Source organism: Haplochromis burtoni, unplaced genomic scaffold, assembly GCF_018398535.1.
Source record: "Haplochromis burtoni strain Fernald_Lab_line unplaced genomic scaffold, NCSU_Asbu1 Contig_24, whole genome shotgun sequence".
In the NCBI taxonomy this organism is placed as follows: domain Eukaryota; kingdom Metazoa; phylum Chordata; class Actinopteri; order Cichliformes; family Cichlidae; genus Haplochromis; species Haplochromis burtoni.
In genome coordinates, this window is record NW_024582385.1 from 2,953,831 (window position 1) to 2,979,583 (window position 25,753).

General features: G+C 45.3%; 2 protein-coding genes across 13 annotated transcripts in view; one reads left to right on the forward strand and one right to left on the reverse strand.

Moving 5' to 3' along the window:
- p2rx1 (purinergic receptor P2X, ligand-gated ion channel, 1) overlaps positions 1-11,485 on the forward strand; it is a 12,815-nt gene extending 1,330 nt beyond the window's left edge. The window contains exons 2-14 of one of the 3 annotated variants that reach the window (XM_014335024.2): positions 4,078-4,222; positions 5,843-5,914; positions 6,247-6,316; positions 7,373-7,460; positions 7,559-7,639; positions 8,052-8,193; positions 8,297-8,427; positions 9,068-9,158; positions 9,241-9,306; positions 10,366-10,461; positions 10,754-10,840; positions 10,957-11,001; positions 11,097-11,485. In XM_014335024.2, coding sequence (XP_014190510.1) covers positions 4,078-4,222; positions 5,843-5,914; positions 6,247-6,316; positions 7,373-7,460; positions 7,559-7,639; positions 8,052-8,193; positions 8,297-8,427; positions 9,068-9,158; positions 9,241-9,306; positions 10,366-10,461; positions 10,754-10,840; positions 10,957-11,001; positions 11,097-11,102 — 1,120 coding nt within the window. In that variant the 3' untranslated portion in view covers positions 11,103-11,485. Of the gene's footprint in view, positions 1-4,077; positions 4,223-5,842; positions 5,915-6,246; positions 6,317-7,372; positions 7,461-7,558; positions 7,640-8,051; positions 8,194-8,296; positions 8,428-9,067; positions 9,159-9,240; positions 9,307-10,365; positions 10,462-10,750; positions 10,841-10,956; positions 11,002-11,096 lie in introns of all 3 variants that reach the window. The other 2 variants (XM_005926823.3, XM_005926822.3) reach the window with 2 other exon arrangements.
- Positions 11,486-13,062: 1,577 nt separating this feature from the next.
- camkk1a (calcium/calmodulin-dependent protein kinase kinase 1, alpha a) overlaps positions 13,063-25,753 on the reverse strand; it is a 51,026-nt gene continuing 38,335 nt past the window's right edge. For 6 of the 10 annotated variants that reach the window (XM_005926825.3, XM_005926824.3, XM_042218853.1 and 3 more), the window contains exons 9-17: positions 23,340-23,428; positions 21,636-21,835; positions 20,890-20,943; positions 20,513-20,586; positions 18,969-19,056; positions 17,497-17,625; positions 16,556-16,659; positions 14,956-15,003; positions 13,063-14,602 (exon numbers count right to left, since the gene is read on the reverse strand). In XM_005926825.3, the coding sequence (XP_005926887.1) occupies positions 14,530-14,602; positions 14,956-15,003; positions 16,556-16,659; positions 17,497-17,625; positions 18,969-19,056; positions 20,513-20,586; positions 20,890-20,943; positions 21,636-21,835; positions 23,340-23,428 (859 nt within the window). In that variant the 3' untranslated portion in view covers positions 13,063-14,529. The other 4 variants (XR_006054168.1, XM_005926829.3, XM_042218854.1 and 1 more) reach the window with 4 other exon arrangements.

The window sequence follows — 25,753 nt, forward strand, 5'->3', positions numbered from 1 at the left end:
CACACACACACACACACACACACCTGCCTCCTGCAGCCACATTAAAGCGGCGTGGTGATGTGCATGAGGGAGATGCGATTATAAAGCCGTCTCCTCTCTTCAGACTTGAAGCGGACGGGTCAGGGCAGAAGTCCGCCCGTCTCTCTCTCGGATGCTGAAGCAGTGATTCAGTGAATCGGGACTCACAGCAGAGGCAGCCTGAGCAAACAGCCTTCAACAGCTAAGGGGGCAAACAGAATCGAAGGCAGGCAACAGACTACAGACATGGATGCTGAGACAGAGGCGCTCCCATAGAGGACATTCTGCTGGGTAATTAACTGGGAAGCATCTATCAAATGAAACAGGAAAAAACAGACGAACATACTCAAACTTCACATGTAATAAACACTTGAGTGGCCTTCATAAATCCCTCACAGTTGAGGTGGTTTGAGAGGCCCCTGGGGTAGACCCAGGACATGCTGGAGAGATTACATCTCTGGTGTGTTGGGAATGCTTTGGTGTCCTCCTGGATGAGTTGGAGGAGGAGGTGGGAGAGGGGTGTTTGGGCTGGTGCCCTGCGACCTGGACTCAAATAAGCAGTAGAAGGGGATAAAGAACAGCCCCAGAAAACCACACTCTCTTTTTGTAACTTTTATGCTAAAAAAAAATCCCAATCCTCTGTTTATGTTTTTAGCTTCAACTTGAAGGTTGATTTATTTTTCTTTTCATTCTGTCTTTAAATAAAAACTAATCTCAGCAGCACAGTATGGTGGGAAACTCTGCCCAACATCAAAGAGCCTCCTCCCAGCCGCTCGCAGATACGCATCTCTCTTACGCTGCTGTTTTGGAAGATGCTTCCATTATTTCCACGCTCATCGCCTTCTTTATTCCTTTAATTTGCCCTGTTTTTCTCCCGTTTCTCCGCATTTTTTCTCCAGCTCCCTCCAACCTATATAATTCGATTTGCCATGCTGATAGACGTTGCTGCTTTTGTGCTTACGACTTCACTCTGCAGTTTGAAAGATGCTTCTTCTCGTTCGCCGCTCTGAGGAGCTTTCATTGCAGACGAATGAAGATATGCTGCACCACACGCTGTCCTGTGGGCTTCCTGCCAGGGGCTAATTGCTTTTTCACAGCCTATATGAAATAGCTCTACACATGCGTCACAGTGTGTGTGTACACACTGTATCAGCTCAGTGCACACCAGCTGTTGCCTTTACCTCGTGGCTACAAACGCACACACAGACACGCAAGCAGAGGAAGTAAATGAGTTTAAGGTGATGCACCCCAAGTGTAAAGCTGCTTTTTGCTGAACTGGAATCCTTTCATGTGAGCAAAGTTTCAGCTTCATCGTGACAAACCCAGCCCTCAGTTTCTGTGAGGACTCAATGTTTTTAACAAAGTTAAAGTGCCTGCAGCGAGATGTGGGCCGTGGATCTTGCAGCTTTTTTGTATTGTCGCGGCCAGTGGAAAGACCATCATTCACAAACTTAGAGCTAATACAACATCACAAAAATGTAACTACAGTGGGGCAAAAAGTATTTAGTCAGCCACCGATTGTGCAAGTTCCCCCACCTAAAATGATGACAGAGGTCAGTAATTTGCACCAGAGGTACACTTCAACTGTGAGAGACAGAATGTGAAAAAAAAAATCCATGAATCCACATGGTAGGATTTGTAAAGAATTTATTCGTAAATCAGGGTGGAAAATAAGTATTTGGTCAATAACAAAAATACAACTCATACTTTGTAACATAACCTTTGTTGGCAATAACAGAGGTCAAACGTTTACTATAGGTCTTTACCAGGTTTGCACACACAGTAGCTGGTATTTTGGCCCATTCCTCCATGCAGATCTTCTCGAGAGCAGTGATGTTTTGGGGCTGTCGCCGAGCAACACGGACTTTCAACTCCCGCCACAGATTTTCTATGGGGTTGAGGTCTGGAGACTGGCTAGGCCACTCCAGGACTTTCAAATGCTTCTTACGGAGCCACTCCTTTGTTGCCCGGGCGGTGTGTTTTGGATCATTGTCATGTTGGAAGACCCAGCCTCGTTTCATCTTCAAAGTTCTCACTGATGGAAGGAGGTTTTGGCTCAAAATCTCACGATACATGGCCCCATTCATTCTGTCCTTAACACGGATCAGTCGTCCTGTCCCCTTGGCAGAAAAACAGCCCCATAGCATGATGTTTCCACCCCCATGCTTCACAGTAGGTATGGTGTTCTTGGGATGCAACTCAGTATTCTTCTTCCTCCAAACACGACGAGTTGAGTTTATACCAAAAAGTTCTACTTTGGTTTCATCTGACCACATGACATTCTCCCAATCCTCTGCTGTATCATCCATGTGCTCTCTGGCAAACTTCAGACGGGCCTGGACATGCACTGGCTTCAGCAGCGGAACACGTCTGGCACTGCGGGATTTGATTCCCTGCCGTTGTAGTGTGTTACTGATGGTGACCTTTGTTACTTTGGTCCCAGCTCTCTGCAGGTCATTCACCAGGTCCCCCCGTGTGGTTCTGGGATCTTTGCTCACCGTTCTCATGATCATTTTGACCCCACGGGATGAGATCTTGCGTGGAGCCCCAGATCGAGGGAGATTATCAGTGGTCTTGTATGTCTTCCATTTTCTGATGATTGCTCCCACAGTTGATTTTTTCACACCAAGCTGCTTGCCTATTGTAGATTCACTCTTCCCAGTCTGGTGCAGGTCTACAATACTTTTCCTGGTGTCCTTCGAAAGCTCTTTGGTCTTGGCCATGGCGGAGTTTGGAGTCTGACTGTTTGAGGCTGTGGACAGGTGTCTTTTATACAGATGATGAGTTCAAACAGGTGCCATTCATACAGGTAACGAGTGGGGGACAGAAAAGCTTCTTACAGAAGACGTTACAGGTCTGTGAGAGCCAGAGATTTTCCTTGTTTGAGGTGACCAAATACTTATTTTCCACCCTGATTTACGAATAAATTCTTTACAAATCCTACCATGTGGATTCATGGATTTTTTTTTCACATTCTGTCTCTCACAGTTGAAGTGTACCTCTGGTGCAAATTACTGACCTCTGTCATCATTTTAGGTGGGGGAACTTGCACAATCGGTGGCTGACTAAATACTTTTTGCCCCACTGTAGGTGTTAATGTGCTGATGCTGTGAAAGACGTTTTTAACCCCGTCGAGCACGAACCATGAAAAATTCTAACTTTTTAAAAACTGTAGTGTTTTTCAAACCTTCTGACAAATTTAAAACAAAAGAAATAAAATAGCAGTTTGCATATACGGCAGCCATACGGGTACCGAAGGGGGATCTTAAAGGAGTCCCTGCTGACAACAGGTCTGGGGACCGGACTATAGTACTATACAGCTGGGATGCAGTCCATCTCAATCCAGCTGTGAAGGACATGATAATGTCATATTCCCTATTTGAGAGTCAGGTTTAACAAACAGATGAAATAACTTTTAACGAGTTGTTACTGACGTGTTTGCAGATCCACACAAAAGCTGACCTTTGAATGTGACACAGACTCTGGAGAAATCCTGTCAACACTGATCAGGACCCTGATAATGGTAAATGGTCTGTATTTGTAAAGTGCTTTACTGGTCCCTAAGGACCCCAAAGCGCTTTACACACCCAGTCATCCACACATCCACACACTGGTGATGGCAGCTACATTGTAGCCACAGCCACCCTGGGGCGCACTGACAGAGGGGAGGCTGCCGGACACTGGCAACGGTGTCTTGCCCAAGGACACAACGACCGAGACTGTCCAAGCCGGGGCTCGAACCGGCAACCTTCCGATTACTAGGCGAACTCCCAACTCTTGAGCCCCGATCGCCCCTATTAATGCTCAGCATGAACATTTTTACCTTTGCTTTCTTTCAGCAGCTGCTGTGATAGTTTGGAGCTGAGATGCAGTACGTCTGCTGTGTCTTTGCGGTGCTGAATGGACTAGAACACGAGCCAGTGCGTTGCATGACTACAGGCACGTTTGTCCTGGTAGTTGTGCTGATGGCTGTGTGCAGTGCCGGTGTCGTCCTTCTGCAAGCCCTTGCTTTGGGGTGAAGTGGGATTTTGAACAGAATGCTTTCTGTTTCGTGCACAGGTGGGTTTTCATCTATGAGAAAGGTTACCAGTCCACAGACACGGCCGTCAGCTCCGTCTTCACCAAAATGAAAGGAGTGGGCTACACCAACAACAGCGGGGGAGAGAGGGTCTGGGACGTGGCTGATTATGTCTTCCCTTCACAGGTCAGTGACCTTTCGTGCTCCCAGTAACATTTGATATGTCGTCGTCTCGTGACTCCTAAGTGGTCGGTAATTTGTTTGGCACCTGATGCAAGTTGGTCACCAGAGGCAGATTTGATGAAATCAACTGTCAGAGTGAGGAAACATCAGCTGAGCAGGACAACGTGTCACTGTTTGCTAGAAAACTCAAGGCTGCCAAAGAAGCAGAGGTTTGTAACGTTCACCCCGGTGACGATCCACCTCTGTCGACGCGACTCTGCAGCTTCATTGCATGTGAGAGCAAAGCAGGGACACTGATCAAATAGATAACTTTGTTTGCCTCCAGTGTTGCTGTGTCCTGTTAACTGTGGGAAAGAAAAAAGAAGACACAATGTAGGCTGCCATGTTTGCTCTGAGGTGTGGGTGTGGGCTTTAATTCAGAGCAAGGCAAACAGGTGGTTTCAGTGTTACACAATGAAAAGATCACTTTTCTCCATCACGCACTTTGATCAAATGCACTTTATTGTCAGGTGGTCATTGTTTTAGTAATCGTCACGTGACCTCACTGTTACGTCGACGTTCGGTTCAAAGAGAGGCCTGAAAAAGGAAGAAAGAAAACATTGACAGGAGCAACATATGAATAAAACAATGCAATGGTTTAAGGCAAAGCACAAGAGGAAGGGTGTCGGCGATAACTGAAGCCCCGCATCAGGGCTGCACTAAAAACAGCTGATTGGATAACAAGATACAGGTGAAGCAAAAAGGACGGAGCCAGCAATCACGAAGGAGAAAAACCACACGAGCACACAAGACAAGTAGGTAACCTTGCAGGAAATACCAACAAGGAGTGACACTGAAAGGCTCCACAGACAAACCGAGAGACACAGGAAACACAGGAAGCCACCAGAGATGCAAAAGAGAAGAAAAACAACCTGGAATGTGTCAGTGTCACAATGAACCTATACAGAACATTTTCATTTAACTGTGATTTTGAGCAAAAGTAAAGAGAGTTTTACCCCCTCCTACTGCCTAATGATATGGCATTTACCTGCCAAAAGTTCAACTCGCAGGATAATAAAGATGCATACAGTTCTCTATTGGCTTAGATCACAAACTGGAAACACAGAGGAACCAGGACATTCGCTACACAACACACAAATTGCGTGACAGCTCTCACATACGTGTGTGCTCAGGGTGACTGCAGCCGCTCGGGGGGTCGAACCTTTGCTGCTCGAGTCTGCGTGTCAAAGCATCCGTGGGTACGATGCTGAAACCCACGTCACCTCCAGGAGGGTCAGTGCTGGACCGAAGGGGAATGAGGCGCACTGTAAAAAGTGTTAGAGTAGAAAGGTGATATATACGAACCGGTCCAATCATATCGTTTCTCACTGTACTGTAAATATGATCACGGCCTTGTAAATAGTCTCACAGTTGAGATTGTGCAATGATCCTGACCGTCGAACGCCGTGTTGACCCATCCATCCACCCCAACCTTCTTCCTGTGAGGGGATTTCTGTTGCAACTATTTCAGCTCTTCTGCTCCAGTTCCTGTGAAATACAACGAGCCATGGCTCGCAGAGGTTTGCTTTAAGGTCTGTGCTCACTGCTTTTAAACACATTGCTTCTTCTCTTTTAAAACTTCAGGGAGACTCATCATTTGTAGTGATGACAAACTATATCATGACTGAGGGTCAGTCAATGGGAACCTGTCCAGAGGTAGGTGAAAAAGCACTGGTTCTCTCTCTCATTCCTCCCTCTTCCTGCTTCCTTCCTTTCCTCCTGCGCTTCCATATTTAGTAAAACGAGCGGAAATTGTATCTCATTCCAAGACTATTTCTGTAATTGGGTAATTGTCCGAAAGTTGTATAGCAGAAAAGGGCTCTTTTAAAGCCTAATGGCCCAAAGAGCAGTGCGTGTGGGATCCATACATGTAAGACTATAAAGACAAGACGTTTCTTTCACACTCCCAGGGTGTTTTCCTGTCTTCTTCTTCATGTCCTTCTTTCGTACTTGTACACAGACTGACCCCAGTGTCTTCTTTATAACAGCTCCCGGGCAAACACAACTGCAATACAGACGCCGACTGTGAAGGAGGGAGTTTCAAACGTACGGGAAACGGTAAATCCTGACAGGCTGAGAGTGTGACCTCAGCGGTCCTCACTGAGTCTGTTGCCAACTCACATCAGTCCAGATTTTGTGCTTCTTGTTATGTAATTTTGCTTCGCCGGAGCTGAGAAGCCTTCTGAAACTCACTGAAGCCATTTATTGAGCGAGGTCGGGGATGGTGTCAGGTGATGGAGCAGCAGTGTATTTGCAAAGTGGGCCGTAGCTGTGACAGGACAGGCTCACGCAACAGCATCTATATAAATACAGCAGATATGAGTCACGGCTGCTGAGGTAAACATTTACACAGAATTCATGAATTGCATTCATCCGGCGCTGAGAAGAAGAAACAGATTCATCTCAACAAACCAGGCCTTAGCAACCAAACATTTGGTGTGTGTTTGTAGTACGGCTTGTTGTCCGCTAAAGTAAGCAGCTGAAACTCTGCCTTAAGCAAACAGACATACATGCATGTATATATAAGCACGCTCAACTGCATGCATGCCAGCTAATATAAACTGCAAGCACACAAAGACACAGCCACATGAGCTCTAATGTGTCCAAATGTGTGGCTGGTTCTAAGAACAGTTATATAAACTTATTGTCCTTCATCCGTCTCAGAGTTCAGTTCAGAGCCTTTCCACGTCGCCCTCAATCAGACCGAAGCTTTAGATCTGTCTGGCTCACACCAGTCATGCACCTTGAGGTGCCGGCGCTCAGCCTCCACGCTTAAAAACAAGTAAACGCGGAACTGTCCTGCAGCCAAACACAAAGGTCAGAGGGCCGAAGCCGAGTAGGCGCCTGCTGGAGACTGTCTGCAAGCTCATCACACGCACGATGAGAGACCGATAGCAGCGAAGCTGTAGCGCACAGGGAGGCGATAACATTGGGATTAAGGCGAGATAAAAGAAAGAGCTGGTTCAGCGTTTGCTTTGCTTTTATACGCTGCTGTTGATGCTAATTCAAGATAAAAGTGGAGGCAAGAAAGTGTTTGAAACTGCTGGTAACGCCCACGCTGCTGCCTGTTTCACTGTTGAGTAATCGACTCTAACTCTTTGTTTCTGTATCAAGGAGAAATGACCGGAGTCTGCGTGAACAGGACTAAGACCTGTGAAGTGCTGGCCTGGTGTCCAGTGGAGGACGACCGCGACGTACCAGAGTACGCAGACAAACTGAATTATTCACGATTGTGCGATTACACAATCATCTGTGGAAGCAAACATGCTCATTTTAAATCTGATCTTGTTTCCGTTTCAGTCCCCCGCTGTTGTTGTCTGCAGAGAACTACACTCTGTTCATCAAAAACTCCGTCACGTTCCCCGCATTCGGCGTCTCGAGGTGACGGAGACACGTTTACCTCAGAAGATGTGATGAGTGCGATGAGTGTGTCCTGCTCTGGCATAATATATTGTAACTTTATAAAACAGCTGTGGCCAGAAATCTTCAGTCAGTGGCACAAATTTGTTTTTTATACTCTTCAGTTTTTACTGAGATATTTGTTCACGTTTCTATGATGTCATAAAAACAATCACAATGATTTTATACGTTTCAGTTTCTTCTGTAACGTTTGTGTTATTACAGCAAGCTCGCCAAATGAAACACAGCTTTGAACCAAACAGAGCTACACAGTAAACTCTGTTCTTCTTTTAACTCTTATATCTTCAGCTTCTAAATCAAACCACAAGTCTAATCACTAATTTTGGTAAAAGTACAGAAAGTGTCAAATATTTCACTGTTTTTTCGTTTTCAGGAGCAACCTAGTGGAGGACGTGGACTCCAACTACATCAGCAGTTGCCTGTATCATCCACTCAGCGCTCCCCTGTGCCCTATATTCAAACTGGGAGACATTATTAAACTTTCTGGCTTAAACTTTCAAACAGTAGCTAAAGTGGTGAGTTTGAATTTCTGCTTCTTTCTGAAATTCCTGTCATGTTTCCGTGGTTTGCTTCTCTTCTTCTCCTGCTGTGATGAAGACGGCGTTTGTGTCCTGACAGGGAGGAGCCATCGGGATCGTGGTCGACTGGACGTGTAACTTTGACGTGCATGTAAAACACTGTAAACCAGAGTACACCTTTCATGGACTCTATGGAAGCAAAGAAGGCTCTTCAGTGGGCTACAATTTCAGGTGTGTGAAAAACACAGCTCAGCGAGAGATTTGTTCCTTTTTCTGTTAGTTTGTGTCCAGAAAACCTCTGAAGCGCATATATTATAATTTTAGCTTGCAGCACTTTTAAGGTCTCATGTTAATAATATTATTAATATTATATATTAATTAATAAGCTTTACACTTCCATTTGCTGAGCTCTCGCTAACTTCGTGATAACGTGGATTCGCTCTTCTCATCTAACCTTTGAAACTGTTGACAACATCGCACATATTGGCTCAGTGTTTGAAACTACTGCAGTTCATTTCTGCTTCCTCGCGCACCACACACACATGCATGCTCCTGCTCCGTTATTCATTGTTCACCTGCTGGCTGATGGAGAAATGTTGTTCTGTCACTGTTATTGTTCATTTTCCATGGAATCGGCTTCACTCGCTATTTGCTCCTAATGCTGCTTCAGCTCTGCTGAACCTGCCAAGTCGACTGGCTGAAGCTTCTGATGTTTGCTCAGTGAAACAGTGTTGACTTGTCTCAGACTGCCTTTTCTTGTCGTTTCTTCACAGCTCGCTCAGTAAATACACGGATGATGACGTGTTTGTCAAATGCTTTTGAAACATATTTCATATGCCTGCTAACATATTGTGGTTGTGTCTGTCTGCAGGTTTGCGAGGCATTATATGGAGGACAAAATTCAGAAAAGAACACTTCTGAAAGTGTTTGGCATCAGGTTTGACATCATCGTCCAGTCACTTGTGAGTAACACGTTTATCTTAAGTATGCTTTTGTCACTGGAAGAATAAACCAAAGGAGCTGATATGACTCTGCTCTTCACAGGCGCGGAAATTTGATATCATCCCTACCCTCACAGCCATCGGCTCTGGAGTGGGAATTTTTGGAGTGGTATGTTGAAAGCTGAAATATTTACTTACATATTCCACACGTCTGTGCAAAAGTCGGCCCTCGTTTTTGATACTCTTAGGAACCAGGCTCCGTTCTAAGTTTTAAAGTGGTTCTCCAGGTTTTCCGAAGGCCTCTTTGGACACTGACATATGAATGACTGAGGCACCTAACTCCAGGGACTGTGTCCAAACATACCGCGGTTAAATATGGTGCAGGTTATGTCGTGGTGTTGGAGGTCGTGTCAAAACTGATGGAAAAAAACAAAAATCTGACTTTGATCCGCGGTGCAGCAAGAGTGGAAAGCTTCTGATTGGTGACAGCTTCAGCGTGACAATGATCCCAAACACAATGCAGCAAAGGCATACCTGGATACACAAACACACAATCAGTCAGATCTCAACATTACTGAAGCAGTGAACAGGACAAATAACAGCCAACATCCAAAGAAGAGCTTTGAACGTCCTTCAAAAAGTCTGGAGAACTGTTCCTGAAGAGAAATGACAACAAACGAGTTCAGGCTGTGTTGAAGAATAAAGACTTGTTTCAGTTAAACAAACTGTACGTTCGACCACATGTCCAATGTTCCTGGTGTTGCACACAAAGCAGGCCTTTATATCTGCGTACTATTTTGTCTTCCTTGAACTCAGCTGCCACCAGTTTTCCCCTCAGGTGCCAGTGCACACCTGGTTCAGCAATCGGCCACCCAACACTGTAAAAGCCTAACAGTGGCTCCGTTAGTTTGGCTTGGCTGAGATCAGAGGTCGTTTGCACCTACTAGTGAGTAGCTAGTGTCTGAGGCTCCATAATGTGGTAGTTTACACATTTGTGTGGCAGGTGAGAGGTTGCTGGTTTCATTCTAGCCAGCGACACACAAACACGCAGCGCTACCTGCTGTGCTGATGAGGAGCTAAAAGTAGCTCCAGTGAGTGTCCAGAGTCTGCAGAGGTGGTCTCTTTGTAGGTAATGACAAAGATTTAAAATATTCGGTGGTTCGAGACTTTTGCACAGTGTTGTAATCCAACAGGAGATGACGCAGTTGTTTCTTTCTCCTCTTTTTAGGCGACTGTAGTGTGTGACTTGGTGCTGCTCTATTTGCTACCGAAAAGAGAATTTTACAAGAACATGAAATTCAAATACACGGACACACAAGTACAGGTAAGACCTTCAAAAATGAGTCTGTGCTCTCTTTGAACAGCAGAGGGCAGCAGAGAGGTGTTCAACCAATCAGAGAAAGTCATTGGAGCTTATTTTCCTTCACCACGTCCAGCCATACATTTCACACGGAAGCCGTAACCTTCACTTACCATCAGATTATTGCTGTGTTCATTCCCATAACGTGTGAGAGAGTCTGTGATTAGTACAGAGCAGCCAGTTTATCTGATGGAAGATGAAATCTGTGTCCGTCCCACCCAGACTGCTTTCCTCTTTCACTTCTGTTTTACAGCAGGACAGCGAGTCGGTTGGTGTAGACACGAACGTCTATTACACCCTCGAAGCAAATGCAAAACAGGCTCAAGGCAAAGACCGGTCCAAAGTGAGTAGGAGGCAGTCTGTGCAGTAGAGCAGGTTCTTTTATTTTAAGCCTAATCGCGCCATCATCACGATGAGCAGCGTGGTTTGCACATGATCTGAATGTCTCCTGTCCCACAGGATCCTGATTCAGAGGCAGGCAGCACAGAGACTGATGTGTCTAAAGTAAGGCGTCGTCGTATCCTTCCAAAACAATCACTCCCACGAGTCTCACTTGTTTTAATGACTGATGTTTTATTCATTTGCTGTTTCTCGTGCAGAAGTGACCCGGGAGCAAACGAGCCAAAAGGCCACGCCTCTTTTGGGGGTGTGACGCACTGGAAGCCTGGATCCTTCAGACACTACCTGGACTAACAGAAAGGAGCACAGCGAGATGGAGTCACGTTATTCCCATCAGCAGCTTAGTCATCCCGAGGATCTGTGACGCTTGTATGTGGAGTCAGAGGCAGCCAAGCTCGGCGGTGTGTGTACTTTCTTGGGTGTTACTGTTTGCTTGTCTTCATGCTTTGGGTGTTGCCTCTGTCTGTAATTCTGTTACCTCAGTCGCCGTCGTTGTAAAAGAAACATGTAGGTGCGCTGCTGTCAGTGATCGTCCCTCGTGTGCACCTTGTGATCGGCTGTTGACTTAATAAAAACATGTACAGTAACATCACCGCAGTTTCTTTTTGCTTTGGTCGAACAGAACCTGAGAAAAATGTTGAAATGATTCAGATTTCTTTATTTCTTCGAGTATGTGTACAAAAAGCATGCAAAAAATAGCGCATTTATATATATCGGTACATATTTACATTGTAACTACGTTCCATATGGATGTGCCATGCTTCCGTTTTAGTGGGTACAGTCAGAGAAAAGCACGAGACGACACGAGACGGCGGATGCCTTTGAGACAGGCACACGCGCATGCGCACAGACCAGGAGAGTCACATAGTCCCGGATTTCATATTATGTACAGACTCCCCCATAATCTCCGTCCTTTGGATCTAAATATGACCTGAAATCACAATAAAACGCGTCATGCCACTCACTTCCTGTGCTGCCACACCCACTGACTTTTCTTCTGTGTCACTGCAGCAACAGCAGCAGGTCTGATCAATCCACGGGAGGTCGCCTGGCTTAAACCGACATACTCTAATTATGCAGGGTTTCAAAGGTCACGCACGGGTGATCTTTGATTTATGGCCATTTAAATCATCCAAGGGTTTTGAATGATGAAAAACATCTAAAAGGAAGGAAACCTCTGGTGGAGAAATAGACCCGCATGAACAAACTGACATATTTGGAGTTCAGGGTTTCCACTGTGAAATGGCCACAGAGGAAAATCCCACGGTTTAAATATTGTTGTTGTGATATTTAGTGATCAGTGAGAATGTCCTGAGCGCACACCTGCCCCCTCCGTACAGTTTCACAGTATTTCACTATTTTGCATGTTGTCAGCAGTGAGATTACACAACAAGCACATGCGGTGTTTCACAGGTGGACACACACAAACTGTACAGTGTTTAATGGCCGAAGTAGTGTTAAACGTACTCACAATAATGACGTTATACATACTTAAGTGGAAAAGTGCAAGAATTTGAACATAAACAAAAACACAGGTTAAAGGTCGAGAGCTGTAAAGACAACAATAAAGTATCTTTGACCCACAAACGTCCAGCACAACAACACCCAGAATAAAAACGCGAGAATCAGGACGAGCGTTTAAACAGGTGACGTCAAACAGAAGACGTCATGTGACATTTTTGGTTGCCTTCATTAAAGGTGTGCAGCGCGCCGCTGAACATCAAAACGTCAGGATGATGATAAAGTTTATGACTGACGTCACAGCAGTTATGACGTCATGTCCCTGCGGACATTAAACACACCGGCTCAACAACACGGCCTGAAATCCCGTTTGCACGCCTCGTGCCTAAGCTAGCATCCTTCCCTGGAGGAAACGAGCTGCATCAACCAGCCAGAGGACAACGCTGCTCCGAGCGCTCCCCCACAGGGGTAACACACCAGGACACGTCCCGTTGTTAAACCAAGCGCCTTTAAATGGACACGCCTCTCTTTCTTTTATCCACCACGCCCACATTTGTAGAGGGTTCACATGTGCACAGCTGATTCACTGGCCATCGTCAGCATCTACTGTTGGCACTTTGACAGGTTATCAAATGGAAAATCACGAGAACACAACTCTGTGTTCACGGACAGCCATGCTTTATACTTTTCTTCCTCCTCACTGTGTAAGCAGATGTCAACGTTTACAGGAAACAGTGATGTTGCGGTGGCCAGCGCGTGCATTATCTGTGTTCCCATTTATTATAATGAGAAGTTTGCGGCTGCACTGACACGTTGTGCCAACACAAACACGCCCTTTTCTAAAAGCTCACCAAAACTTCAAATTAACAAGAGCAACAACAAAATGAAAACATGAAGTCAAAAACACGACACCAGCCCTGCTCCAGCACCACCTCCGTCTGCTGCTCTTTGTCCAGAGTCCGCCTGAAGCTCTTCTGGATGAATTTTCTGCTCCTTCATGGCTTTATGTGGGAGCAGCCTGACGCCGCAGTGACAGCTCTGCATGGTCCACTAGACAGAGCTGAAGGGGGAACGATCACTAATGTATCTGATCCTTGATGATTGTCTCTGAAGCACAGTTTCCTTATTTTCCTCTTCTGTGAATGCGCTTCAACACAGGTGACAGACTGTTTAAAAAGAGAGCAGGTCAGTGTTTCCTGAGAGTAAAGGTGCATGCATCATTTCACATTAAAATGATTTGGGTACAGACGCTTCTTAATATAATAACGAACAATGTGATTCGATTTCTTCTACAAAGCACTCAGTGATTCATTTGTATGCAGATTATTTATGCTTTAAAATCAGCTCTGCATCCAAGAACTTTACAATATATTAATATTATAAATAACGTATAAATTGGAACAGTGCTTATATACAGAGTAACATCAGTTTTTCCACTACGTTCGTTCTCACCATCCAAAAACTTTTCCCATCCGATCGCAAACACATCCAACAGCAGAGCATCAAAGAAATAAGAACCACCAGACTGACACAGACGACGCATTAGGAGAAGCAGCGTGAAGGACAGACTAACACACAGCTCGCAGTCACCCTGCGATCACTGCCAGGCAGTCGATCGAGGTGTCTGAAGGCAGCGCAGGAAGCACCTGCTTCAGAATAAAGGTTGGCACAGATATGCTTAAAGGGTCTTCACAATAACACAGCAGATACCACAAGACACGTATGTACAACATTACAGTGACTGATGAAATGAAAGCCTCTTAGTTCACTTAGGAGACAGTGCAGTGTCCTTTACATGCTGAGGTCTGTTTCCTCCTGTCAGGTGGCTGCAGACAGGCTGAAGATGCGGTCTAAATATTCGCCATGCACAATGGGAAAAACTCGTCAGTCTTTGCCTGTAATACAGTTTCAGGCCAGCAAAATAAACCGGTGATGATCCACAGACGTGCTCGTGTTCCTCACATCGGCTGAGGATAAAACAGCTCCACAGCGCAGAAGCAAGCGTGTACGTCACATGACAAACTTCTCCCCAAAAAACAAAACAAAAAAACTCGAGTTTTTGTGTTTCAGGTGCAGAATGATACGTTTGCACTGTGGGACCACTTTGAGGTGTGGATGAAGGCGTAAGTGGATATAAAGAGGACGCTGCGCACGCAGGAGGGTCGCTGGGACTCAAGAGGAGGGCTCATCTTCATGCAGGTCCTCCAGCTCTCCTTCTCTGGGTCCATCGCCCGTGCTGGCCTTTCTAAAAAGAGACAAGAAAAACCACAAACACGGGTCACAGCTCTTATGATCATTCGAGGTTGGACAGCAGCAGAGAGGGAATTATCTAAATGCTGACACTACCAAGCCTGCTAATTAGAGAAGGTCTGGATGTTGTTGATGCATGATGAATATCAAAAACACACAGAAGGCTTTATGGACGTAGGATGGCTTTTAAATGACAGCAGCGGGGACACGACAGCAGGGGAAGGCTGCTCTGCCCTCACATCTCGTGATGTGGACAAGCACAAGTTTAAGGATCGAAAATGATGATGGGAGCAGCGGCTGGAGGATGTGGGACAGACAGAGGCCGGACTGCTTCGCACGAAGTGTTACCTGAGTGAGGGCTGAAGTTTAAAAGAGGGCCGGAAGGGCCACGAGTCCCTGCAGCAAAGTGGGAGAGAAGATGGACAAGTCACATATGAGAGGACAAAGGAACGCAGGCCCGTGGGAGGAAACCCGCCTCCCCACCACGTAGGGTCCAGCTGCACTTTTAGCATCTTTCAAAAATGATCACACACTTCAGAGTTTCATTTGTGTCGTAGCATTGCAAAGTAAATAACACATTTTTAAAGGCCTCCCTGTGGCTGAATCTGAAAACCGCACTCTGACTCAGGATGCGCCGATAACCAGAGCAAAAGGACTTTTGTCTGCAGCTGCAGTTCAGCGCAGCAGCAGCTCAATGATACTGACAACTGTCAATCCAATGACCCTGATAGACAAGCACGAGCCACAAAAGGCTGGGTTTAGCTGCAGCAGAACTTTCAAAATAAAGCGACGGGACTTTCCACTCAAACTGGCTGTTGATGAACTTATTTTTTTTTCTGGATGAAAGAAAGGGGAAAATTTGTCTCCAAATATACTTTGGTGGGCTGCATGGGAACACTGGTGTTAATGGTGCATTCAATTTCAAACATGCAGGCCGGAAATTTTCTAGTTGAATTCCAGCCTGAGAAACTGTAGCTTAGCGAGAAACTCAAATCTTTGCCGAGTCAGCAGAGCTTCCCTGGATACAGTCACCATGGACACAAGAAGCTGCCACCTGTGATGTTTCATCAAAATAGGACAACATATAATAGCGGCTACGTCATCTTTCCCCCACAAATCTTGGTGAAAAAAAGCGTCTGGCACTGGTAGCATCTGTCAGTCACATTAGCCGTTAGCATTCATTTGCTTCCCCTCATCAAAGGAGAAAAATATCCCACCAGCTCTGCTCCACTTGGACTTTGACGTGGAGGAAATCAAGGCTCTCAGAGCTTTCCAGTGGTTTTTGGTTATGTGTCCATATGTTTATAAAATAATATCTGACATCTTTACATAAACATATTGTACTCACTCAGAATTGTATTCATTACTCTATGATAGCCATATAGTTGGATTTCCACTGTGCAGCAGGGGGCAGTATTATTCAAACATCCATAAGCTGTGAAAACACCTCCACCTCTGACGGCCGAGCGTGTAACGGTCCACGAGCATGTTCATCATCAGAAGACAGTCCCTAACAGCTGTGCGTGCGCCTGTTTGTTTTCGGCTATACAAGTTGAAAATGCACAGCGGGGACGGGACGAGCCGATTGGCCACTGACACCTGTGATACTTTGAATCCACGTTACTGACAAATCAAGCTCAGCCTGAGGCACTAGCTCATTCTGCGTCACGCTGAGTCCTTCTAGTCTTGAGAGCTAAAAGCAACACACAAAGAAACACTTATACAAGCTGTAAGCTCCACTGCATACAATGAAAGAGTGAATTATGATGCTATAGCAACACAAGGAAGCAGCAGCTGCTGCTGCAAAAAATGAGCGCTATTTAACCTGAAGAAGAAGGAGACAGGTGTGGAGAAAAGATCTACGTTAGAATCTCAAGCAAAAAGATCGTCTTCAAAGACAAGATAAGCAAGTACTGAGCTGCAGACAATCAGGAAGCTGAACTCTTACATGAGCAGACTACCAGGTGCAGACATGGACCTCTCCTCCCGCCGGCTTGGGCACTCAAAGGGGTTACTGAAGGAGCGCTTTCTCAGCATGGCCTTTACCAAAATCTGAAACAGACAAACACGGGACGAACACGGGTTACATGAGAGGGCGCAGGGGGCGCCGTACTGTTACAGACATGCAGGGGGAAACACTGTTCTCAACATGTGGAGCAGACACGTGGTTACAATGTTCCTCTAATATTGTTACTAATGTTGTGGCGACGTATCAGGTGATCTTCATTCGTCAACAGGCCTAATCTGCTGGGGTTTCCCATGATGCACTGAGTGTTTCGTCTTCACTCTCTGTTTATTCGCCGCTCTGCATTTAATCATTCGTTGTTAATCTCTGGCTCTCCTGCCCAGCGTGTCTCGTCTTGCCTCTTCTTCCTGTTAACAGGGAGTTTTTCCCTCCCACTGTTACCGAGTGCTTGCTCATAGAGGACTTTGTGTTACTGCTGTAACTGTATACATATAACGTAACCTGCTGCTGTAATGAGCTTTTTTTAAAACTGGAAAACTTCTCACTTATTCTGTGTTGACTCTGGTCTTGGTGTGCAGTATACCGTCCTCAGCTTCCCTAATTCAATTCATTTCGTTAGACTAATAATGTCCAACACAGTTAACAGAAGCCCAGGCTGAGGGTCTGCAGTGATTGCACAGCTTATTATGCGAGCTTGCTTTCAAATGAATGCAACATTAGTGCATTTAAGGAGACACATAATGGAGACATTCAAATGCATTCATTTGGCTCTTTTATGGTTGAACAGTGATGAAACCCCGCCCCTCTGTCTGGCTGCGCTTTGTCACATCTTTGGTTAACAGACTGTGGTTGTTAAGAGCAGCTACTCTGAGTGCTGCTGCATGCAGCAGTTTGATAAACGGAGGACACTCTGTGTTTCTTACCACTGCAGAGAGGCTGGGAACGAATTTGACGGAGTTCTGGATGTCCTCCTCTGTCACCTCTACCACAGAGCAGTGGTCCTCCTCCAGAGGCAGGGGGTCAGCACCTCCCTGGGTCACCCACGGGTCCATCTGAAAGGGCATGGACCGCAGTGAAATAGGGCACTTTCATAACTTGACACCCAGAGGTTCACAGAAACACACAGCAGTAAATACAGTCAGTTTACGAGCTTGTGTCCAAGCAATGATTTAATGGCAAACGCGAGCTTTCCTACGTTTACAGGAAGGTTTGTTTCAGGCTGGGCGGTCCTCAGATTACAGTCCTCAGTACTGATTACAAGTGTTACTCTGCAAGAACCAACATGGTAAGACGTCGTAGGTGATTCAAGGCATCAGTGTGACCTAAGTGACATTCACTGACCAATCACTGCTGCACATTTTCCACTTCACACAACGAGACCCTCTGTGGGCTGCAGAGAGGGCGGGATGGATTTGCTCTGCATTTCCCTTTTTCCATGTTGGAAGTGCAAGAAAGCCAAGTTCTCCAACTGTGTGCCAAACATTTAGACAGTTACAAAAGCTGAATATAAATATAAGCTGATTAAATGTGCCGAATGAAACAGACTCTGTCAAACATTAGCAAACATTAGTGACCCAATGGGAACATGTGATGCCTCTGCTGTGCTTCACAGATACCCGTGTCACGCCTGTGTGTTTGTATATTTAAGCCTCTTTTCTTCAGGCTGATTACAGCCTTTCTATTTAGATACTGTTGAATCAGCCTTTGACTGGATATGACGGCACTTCGTTTACTACACCGTCCTGCAGCTGAGCTCACCGCATGTTTGTCTCTGATTGTCAGTTGATTCCAGCAGCCCAAGGATGGCCTGCTTTGTTTGCACTCAGAGCTCCTTTGACTCTGCTGAAGGCTCACAGCTGACAGCTCTGCAGGCAGATGCACATGCCAGGTTGTCCCAGATTTATCCGACTTTCCGAGGTAATGCAAATCTCACACGACACATGCGACTGTAACAGCTGCATTAACAGGAAATATTCAAGCCTCTTCTTTTTAAAATACGAGGCGAGCCAACGCTGTGTGCAAGGTCACAATAAAAATGCTTTTTTTGGTTTTTGAGTCATTGTGTGTTTGTGCACGAGGACGTGCACGACGCCCGAGAGCCTCCATATCTCCACGAACACACAGAAAAAGAGTCACATGACTCATGATTAGATTGTGTGATGGAGACACAGTGGGGCGTGGGAATGTGATCGGGCCATGATTGTGGACCATCCACGGCACTAATACACACTCAGTTTGTCTAAGAACTACTCTGTAGGAACACAGCGAGGTCACAATCTCATGTGTTAATCAGCAGTGAGAAAAATCACAGCGATGCTTTATAAGTATGAAGAAGGTGCTAAAGCTGAAGGACGGTAATCTGAGCTGGTTTTCTTATCATCCATCAGTTTGGTACCTTGATCTCTGGGATGCTGATCCTGCTGTCGGGGTTCTTATCCAACATCTGCAAGATCAGATTCTGCAGCTCTTCACTGATTTTGGGCCTGAAGAAAAAACAAAATGACGATTTGGGAAAAGGTTTGTGACCCACACGTTTCCATCACATTTACCTGAGGAGGTAATCCTATGATTGCATTTAACATGAGACACACTCAACAGGAACAGCATGAAATTATGACTTTCCTGCTGTCTCCTGTATCAAGCCGTGTTTGTTAACATGCAAAAGATCATTTACTCATTTCTTGGACTCGCTGTGGGAAAAAACGTCCCCAAAAACGAATCAAAACTTTTATTCACCGCTGGAAGATTTGGTCACATGAAGTCTAAACACAGGCTCGGCATTAAACTGCCAACAGGTCGTCACATGTTGGACAAAGTGAAGCCAGCAGAAATATTTTGGCCCCTTTGTGTAACAGAGCCGTCATTTCTGCTCTTTGTAAGAAACGCTCACGTAACTCCTCCCACATATTCCAAACCGCTCTTAGAAAAAAAAAAGGCTTTTCTATTAAGTGAAAGAAATTTATAAGCAGCCATGAAAACAGTAAATGGTCTGTATTTGTATGAAGACTTTTTACTTCAGGCAGCTTTGGCTGTTGTTTGAGGGGGTGACTGTAACTGAAAGGGAGGCTTACTGCATGCCAGTAATGTCATATAGACAAACAGACATAATTATATTTATATTTGATCAGCCACAACACAAAAATACCACATTTAGTTAAAAATAAATTAGCAGCTAGAAGTAACCAGCTGACACAAGCAGCAGCTGGTAAAGTGCACTAGCTAGCCAAAAGGGCTAAACTGTTAAAATATATAGTCAGCTTGGATTAATGCTAGAAGCAGTTAGCCAAAAATATGTACTCAAGTGTTCAGATGAATAAATGATGAAACTTTTTCACTAATTGCATTTTATTGTCTTTATGCCACAGACGCTTAAAAAAGAGATGGAGGCCGCGGTGCGTGACGTGCATGCTCCACCGTTTATGACACACAAATTTAAAAAAGGAAGGTACGCACGATACTACGTAGCTTTAGCTAACAATAATCTGCTACATTCTGTTGGAATAGAACAGATATGTGTGGATTTAATGAACACGGCTGTTGGAAGGCACAGTCCAACACCAACACTGAGCCCTGTCCTCACACCTCCTCACGCCGCCCTTCTTCACTTCTTCTCCCTTCTCAGCGTGTCCTCCTCCACCACTGCCTAACATCTGTCTTTTATTCTCTCTATGATATTCCCCTACAGTGAGCAGGCCTGCCAGCTTTTCTTTGACCTTTTAGTCAAAAAGAAAAACAACTGTGGAGCAGATCGTATTCATGTAATTACTGAAGCCTCCGTTTGCTTTTTCAGCTCGTTTTGATTCACATGTTGGTGACGTTCATCCTGCCAAGCTTTTTGGGGAAAAAGAACAGAAGAAGACGTTTTCGTGACCGCGTTGCAGACGAAGGATAACTAAAGTGAAGATGATGACCGTCCGTTTCAATAAAGTGGAAACTTACGTTTCTGGGAATTCTACAGGCTTGGTCCTTATCTTATTATGCAACGCCAGTATGTACTCGTCAATGAAGGGACACTGCAGGAAGAGCAGAAGAAAGGAGGTGAAAACCACAAGAACACACACGCACGATGACTGCTGCACCGGGCCAATATCAGAACGACCTACAGACGACCGAGACGAACAACAGCAGCAATCGGCCGCTTGGATTCATTACATTCAACGACAGCACGAGAAAGCTGCTGTTTCAAACACACACTGTGGCAGACAGCGCTCCCACTCAACACCCACTAGGTGCTGTTAACTAGTAGCAGAAATGTGAAATGGACACATTCTTCTATGCTTTTAAACGAAGACTTGTGGAGCAGACGTCACATTTACCTTTCCAAAGACGAAGCAGTAGAGGGTAACCCCCATGGCCCAAACATCCAGCGCCTGTAAGACAGTTCCAGCAGTGACATTATATTCAGACAAATGGGAAACATGTAGAGGACAAGAGTCGTTTTAAGGTTATTGTTTGGGGGCAGCTACTGTCAGATACCCTGAAGATGAATTTATGTGATGACACAGCAGCGGCACATGTGCCCCCCACCCCTCGCTCCCTGTAGCTCGGATCCGTTTGTGATCCCTGATAGATACGGATGATTAAAGCAGCCCTCTGAACCTGTGCAATATCTCAGCCACACTGCTGCAGATGTGACATGAAGCATCCTGTCTGCTGATTTGCAAATGCTGCTGTGCGTGGGACCACCAACAAGTGTCAGGTCCTCATGTTTGTGCTGATATACAGTGTGTGGTTTGTCCAATCAGCGGCTGTGCGTTATATTCAGCCTCATCACGATAAAAAAGATGGAAGCTTATCTGCTATAGACAGAACTGCTCATCGTCTAACTGTGGAAATAACAAGGTGAAACATTTCTGATTCATTCGATGGAAACTGAACACAAGACCACTGTCGTTATCCCGGTGTCGATCACTTCCTTGTTCTTGGGCCGGCTAAACGCCAGAAACTCATTGTAGCTCAGCAGCTGTCATTTGGAGTTGGAGGCTCGGGTTCAGCGTTTTCAGTTTGGGTCACATCAAACACTACACTTTAAACTCTCTTCATGTTCATCGAGTTCACTCACTTTTCCACTGAAGCTCTTTCGCGCATCTGACAGCGTCTCTGGTGCCATGAAAGCCGGAGTGCCAGCAGTGCTGGACAGCAAAGCGTCGTTGCCCTCAAACTGGTTGCTGACTCCAAAGTCTGCTATCTTCACATGGCCATCGTCCCCGAGTAACAAGTTAGAGGGTTTGATGTCGCGGTGGACAATCTTCTGGTAGTGCACTGGGATACAAAAAGAAAACACAAAGAAGAGAGCGCAAGTTTCCCCTTTGGACACGTGGAAGCTTATTTCTGTTTTCTGGAATATTTCCAGCTTCTAAACACAAACTGGAACTATCCTTGGAAAAACGCAGAACCCGGAACGCAGCCTGAGGATCCTCAGGTCGCATCTTTACTCGTATACACCGAGGTTTGAGAACATGTCATTAGGGCAGAGGGCAGGTGGTGAAATGTCGTCTTCATGGGGAAGAACAAAGCCCAGACTGTGGTGATTGTGTCATTATGAGGGCAGAGCTGCGCTTCTTCAGCCTGCGTCCTGATTGGTGTTCAAACTGGAGGAAAATAAATACTCTCAGCAAATGGGAGGTTCCCAAATTCGGGAACAAGCCAAAATTGTTGGGAATTATTTCAATCTTTAACAAAGCATTGCATTATAAAGGTTAATATTATATTATGTGGCTCAAGCTCAAAGAGGAATTGTGTCTCCTGCTGGACTCGAACCAGTGACCTTTCACTGGTTGGATGGCGGTGTAAACGCCTGCCATGGTGGATGCAATGTAAAGCAAACAAAAAATAACAACAAACAAACAAACAAACATGAGCACAAATTGTAAATATTGCATTTGAACAAATATTGTTTGGTGAACGATTTCACCACAGCAGCTGGTTCCAATGAATTTCGCTCCGTTTGACTTCTTTTAATGTTACTTGTTGCCAACCGTGAACACACTAAAATACGACTGGGATCATGTAGAAGAAATGCTACGTTACATTGTAGAGCTAAAGAGAGAAACAGACACTGACACACAACAGAACAAAGTGTTACATATGAGCTCATTATAATTATCGTTTCATCAGTTTCCAAAGTTCCACCTCAGGATTTGCAAAAAAACAACCATTAGGTATTTTAGGTACTGACACAATGTTTCAATATTACTTGTAATTAAATGTCAACATGAACACTAACGAGTAATTATAACCGTCAGCTGAACATGGTGACGGGAAGAGTTTTTCCTTTCAAACGCAGGTTTTAATTATAAAGTTTAAAAAATGGAAATAATCAGCAGAAGCAGGTTGAACTGATCTGTAATTGGAACAATTTGGACTTTTGAAATCCATCATTACTTAAAGTGGGAACAAACCCTAATGCTTAGCAAACAGCTGTGTGATCAGAGGAACCTGGGTGACTGGGCTTTACTGGTGACTGTACTTTTCCATTTTGTCCCATTGTTACCACCATGGAGCTCAGGATGACACGGCACTGCTCCTAAACGATTAAGATCATCGCCTGCTGAAATTAATCACCTGCAACACACGAGGCCTGGGCAGGGGCAAAGCTGTATCGTTTAATAGAAGCTGGATAGTGACGGAGGAGACAGAGGCTCAAAGATGGAGAAGGCCCCTCCCTGCTGCGAGAGGCAGAGCTGGACAGGTCGCCAATCTCACACGGCGCTAAAATGACTGCTTTGAATCTTTTAGTCACTTTGTGAGGGTGTGTGGTACTTACAGTATTCGATACCCAGGATGACGTCTCTGAAGTATAAGCGAGCTTGCTCTTCTGATAAAGGACTGTCTGTGGGCACCTCCATCACTGGGCTGCAAATCCACGCAGACACACACAACACAGGCAGCGTGACAGACAAATGTGCAGATTATGTGCAACAGTCGTTTCACTGGTAGCTGTGCTGTTGACTCTAAATGTGACTTTGAGATGGGATCCAGATTTAAGCTCCGACGCTCAGCAGCAGGCAGCTACGCGTCTGATTGGATGACAGCAAGTTACACACGAGGACACGAACGAAGCCCTTGCTGTAATTTCAACAACACTGTGACGCTGCAGACGGTGCTGGGAGCCACATCATCCCAACCATCCCAGCATTTTCCTGCTCCGTATTCCATCACGCACTGATACCGATGGATAACACCGCATACAGACAGATATCTCTATAAACATTTATTATCACTAAGTTTGAATTCACATTCATCCCATCTCAAACTGCACATTTATAAGGAACAAATCTGTGAAAGGGCTGGTTGACATCTCCACAGAGGATCCATTTAAATCCTTCACATGTGAAGAACCAACGTTATCTTTCAGCATCATCCATATTTTTAAAAACCAATTTAAACAACAAACCAACAGCTGACTCTTCTGTGTAATAATCACAGATCTGATCAAACATCTTCTGCCTTCACCAAACGTTTAAATCTTTCTGCCTCTTTGTCTCTAATGAATGAAACAGACTTTTAAATGACTTTGTTCCTTACAAATACATCATAATATCGTTTTTGCTCATTAATGACTGACGTGTGTGGGAAAACACATTCAGAAATGTCACTGTACTTTTGTGTGTGAGTGTCTGTGCTCTCTTTTTGGATGCTTTTAAAAACCCTCTGTGTCTCTAAAGCTGCACACCAGTCTCCACGTGTTACTCAGAGCTGTTAATGAGGAGGTGACGCTTTGCAGCACCAAATTATGAACATTAACAGAAGCATGACGCTTTCACACAGAGTGGCTGCTGCCGTGTTTGTTCTGCTTACAGTTCATTTGCTCAGGCTTTTAAATGCAGCTTCATGTCAGAGCAGCAAAGCAGTGACTGCATGGGTGAAACGAGCTGCTTTGTTATCGCCTGTTACAGCAAAGATAACAGCGTGACTGTAAGCTCTATGAAGTGAACATCAAGCTGCCCGACGCTCACGCTAACAGCAGCCGACTCAGAGGCAGTAAGAGAGCAAATCCATCCTTTAAAACAGCTTCATATGAAAAGGATAAAGTTATTTACGCATACACGTCCTTCTCAAAACATTAGCATATTGTGATAAAGTGCATTATTTCCTGTAATGTACTGATAAACATTAGACTTTCATATATTTTAGATCCATTACACACTTGAAGTAGTTCAAGCCTTTCATTGTTTTAATATTGATGGTTTTGGCATACAGCTCATGAAAACCCAAAAAATGAGCATATCATGAAAAGGTTCTCTAAACGAGCTATTAACCTGATTAACCATCTGAATCAACGAACTCTAAACACCTGCAAAAGATTCCTGAGGCCTTTAAAAACTCCCAGCCTGGTTCATTACTCAAAACCGCAATCATGGGTAAGACTGACTGCTGTCCAGAAGGCCATCACTGACACCCTCAAGAGTAAGACACAGAAAGAAATTGCTGAACGAATAGGCTGTTCCACAGAGTGCTGTATCAAGGCACCTCAGTGGGAAGTCTGTGGGAAGGAAAAAGTGTGGCAGAAAACACTGCACAACGAGAAGAGGTGACCGGACCCTGAGGAAGATTGTGGAGAAGGACCGATTCCAGACCTTGGGGGACCTGCGGAAGCAGTGGACTGAGTCTGGAGTAGAAACATCCAGAGCCACCGTGTACAGGCGTGTGCAGGAAATGGGCTACAGGTGCCGCATTTGAACCAGAAACAGCGGCAGAAGCGCCTGACCTGGGCTACAGAGAAGCAGCGCTGGACTGTTGCTCAGTGGTCCAAAGTACTGTTTCGGATGAAAGCAACTTTTGCATGTCATTCGGAAATCAAGGTGCCAGAGTCTGGAGGAAGACTGGGGCGAGGGAAATGCCTGAAGTCCAGTGTCAAGTACCCACAGTCAGTGATGGTCTGGGTGCCATGTCAGCTGCTGGTGTTGGTCCACTGTGTTTTATCAAGGGCAGGGTCAATGCAGCTATCAGGAGATTTCGGAGCACTTCATGCTTCCATCTGCTCAAAAGCTTTATGGAGATGAAGATTTCATTTTTCAGCACGACCCGGCACCTGCTCACAGGGCCAGAACCACCGGTAACTGGTTTCCTGACCATGGTACTACTGTGCTCAATTGGCCTGCCAGCTCTCCTGACCTGAACCCCATAGAGAATCTGTGGGATATGGTGAAGAGAAAGTTGAGACGCAAGTCCCGACAC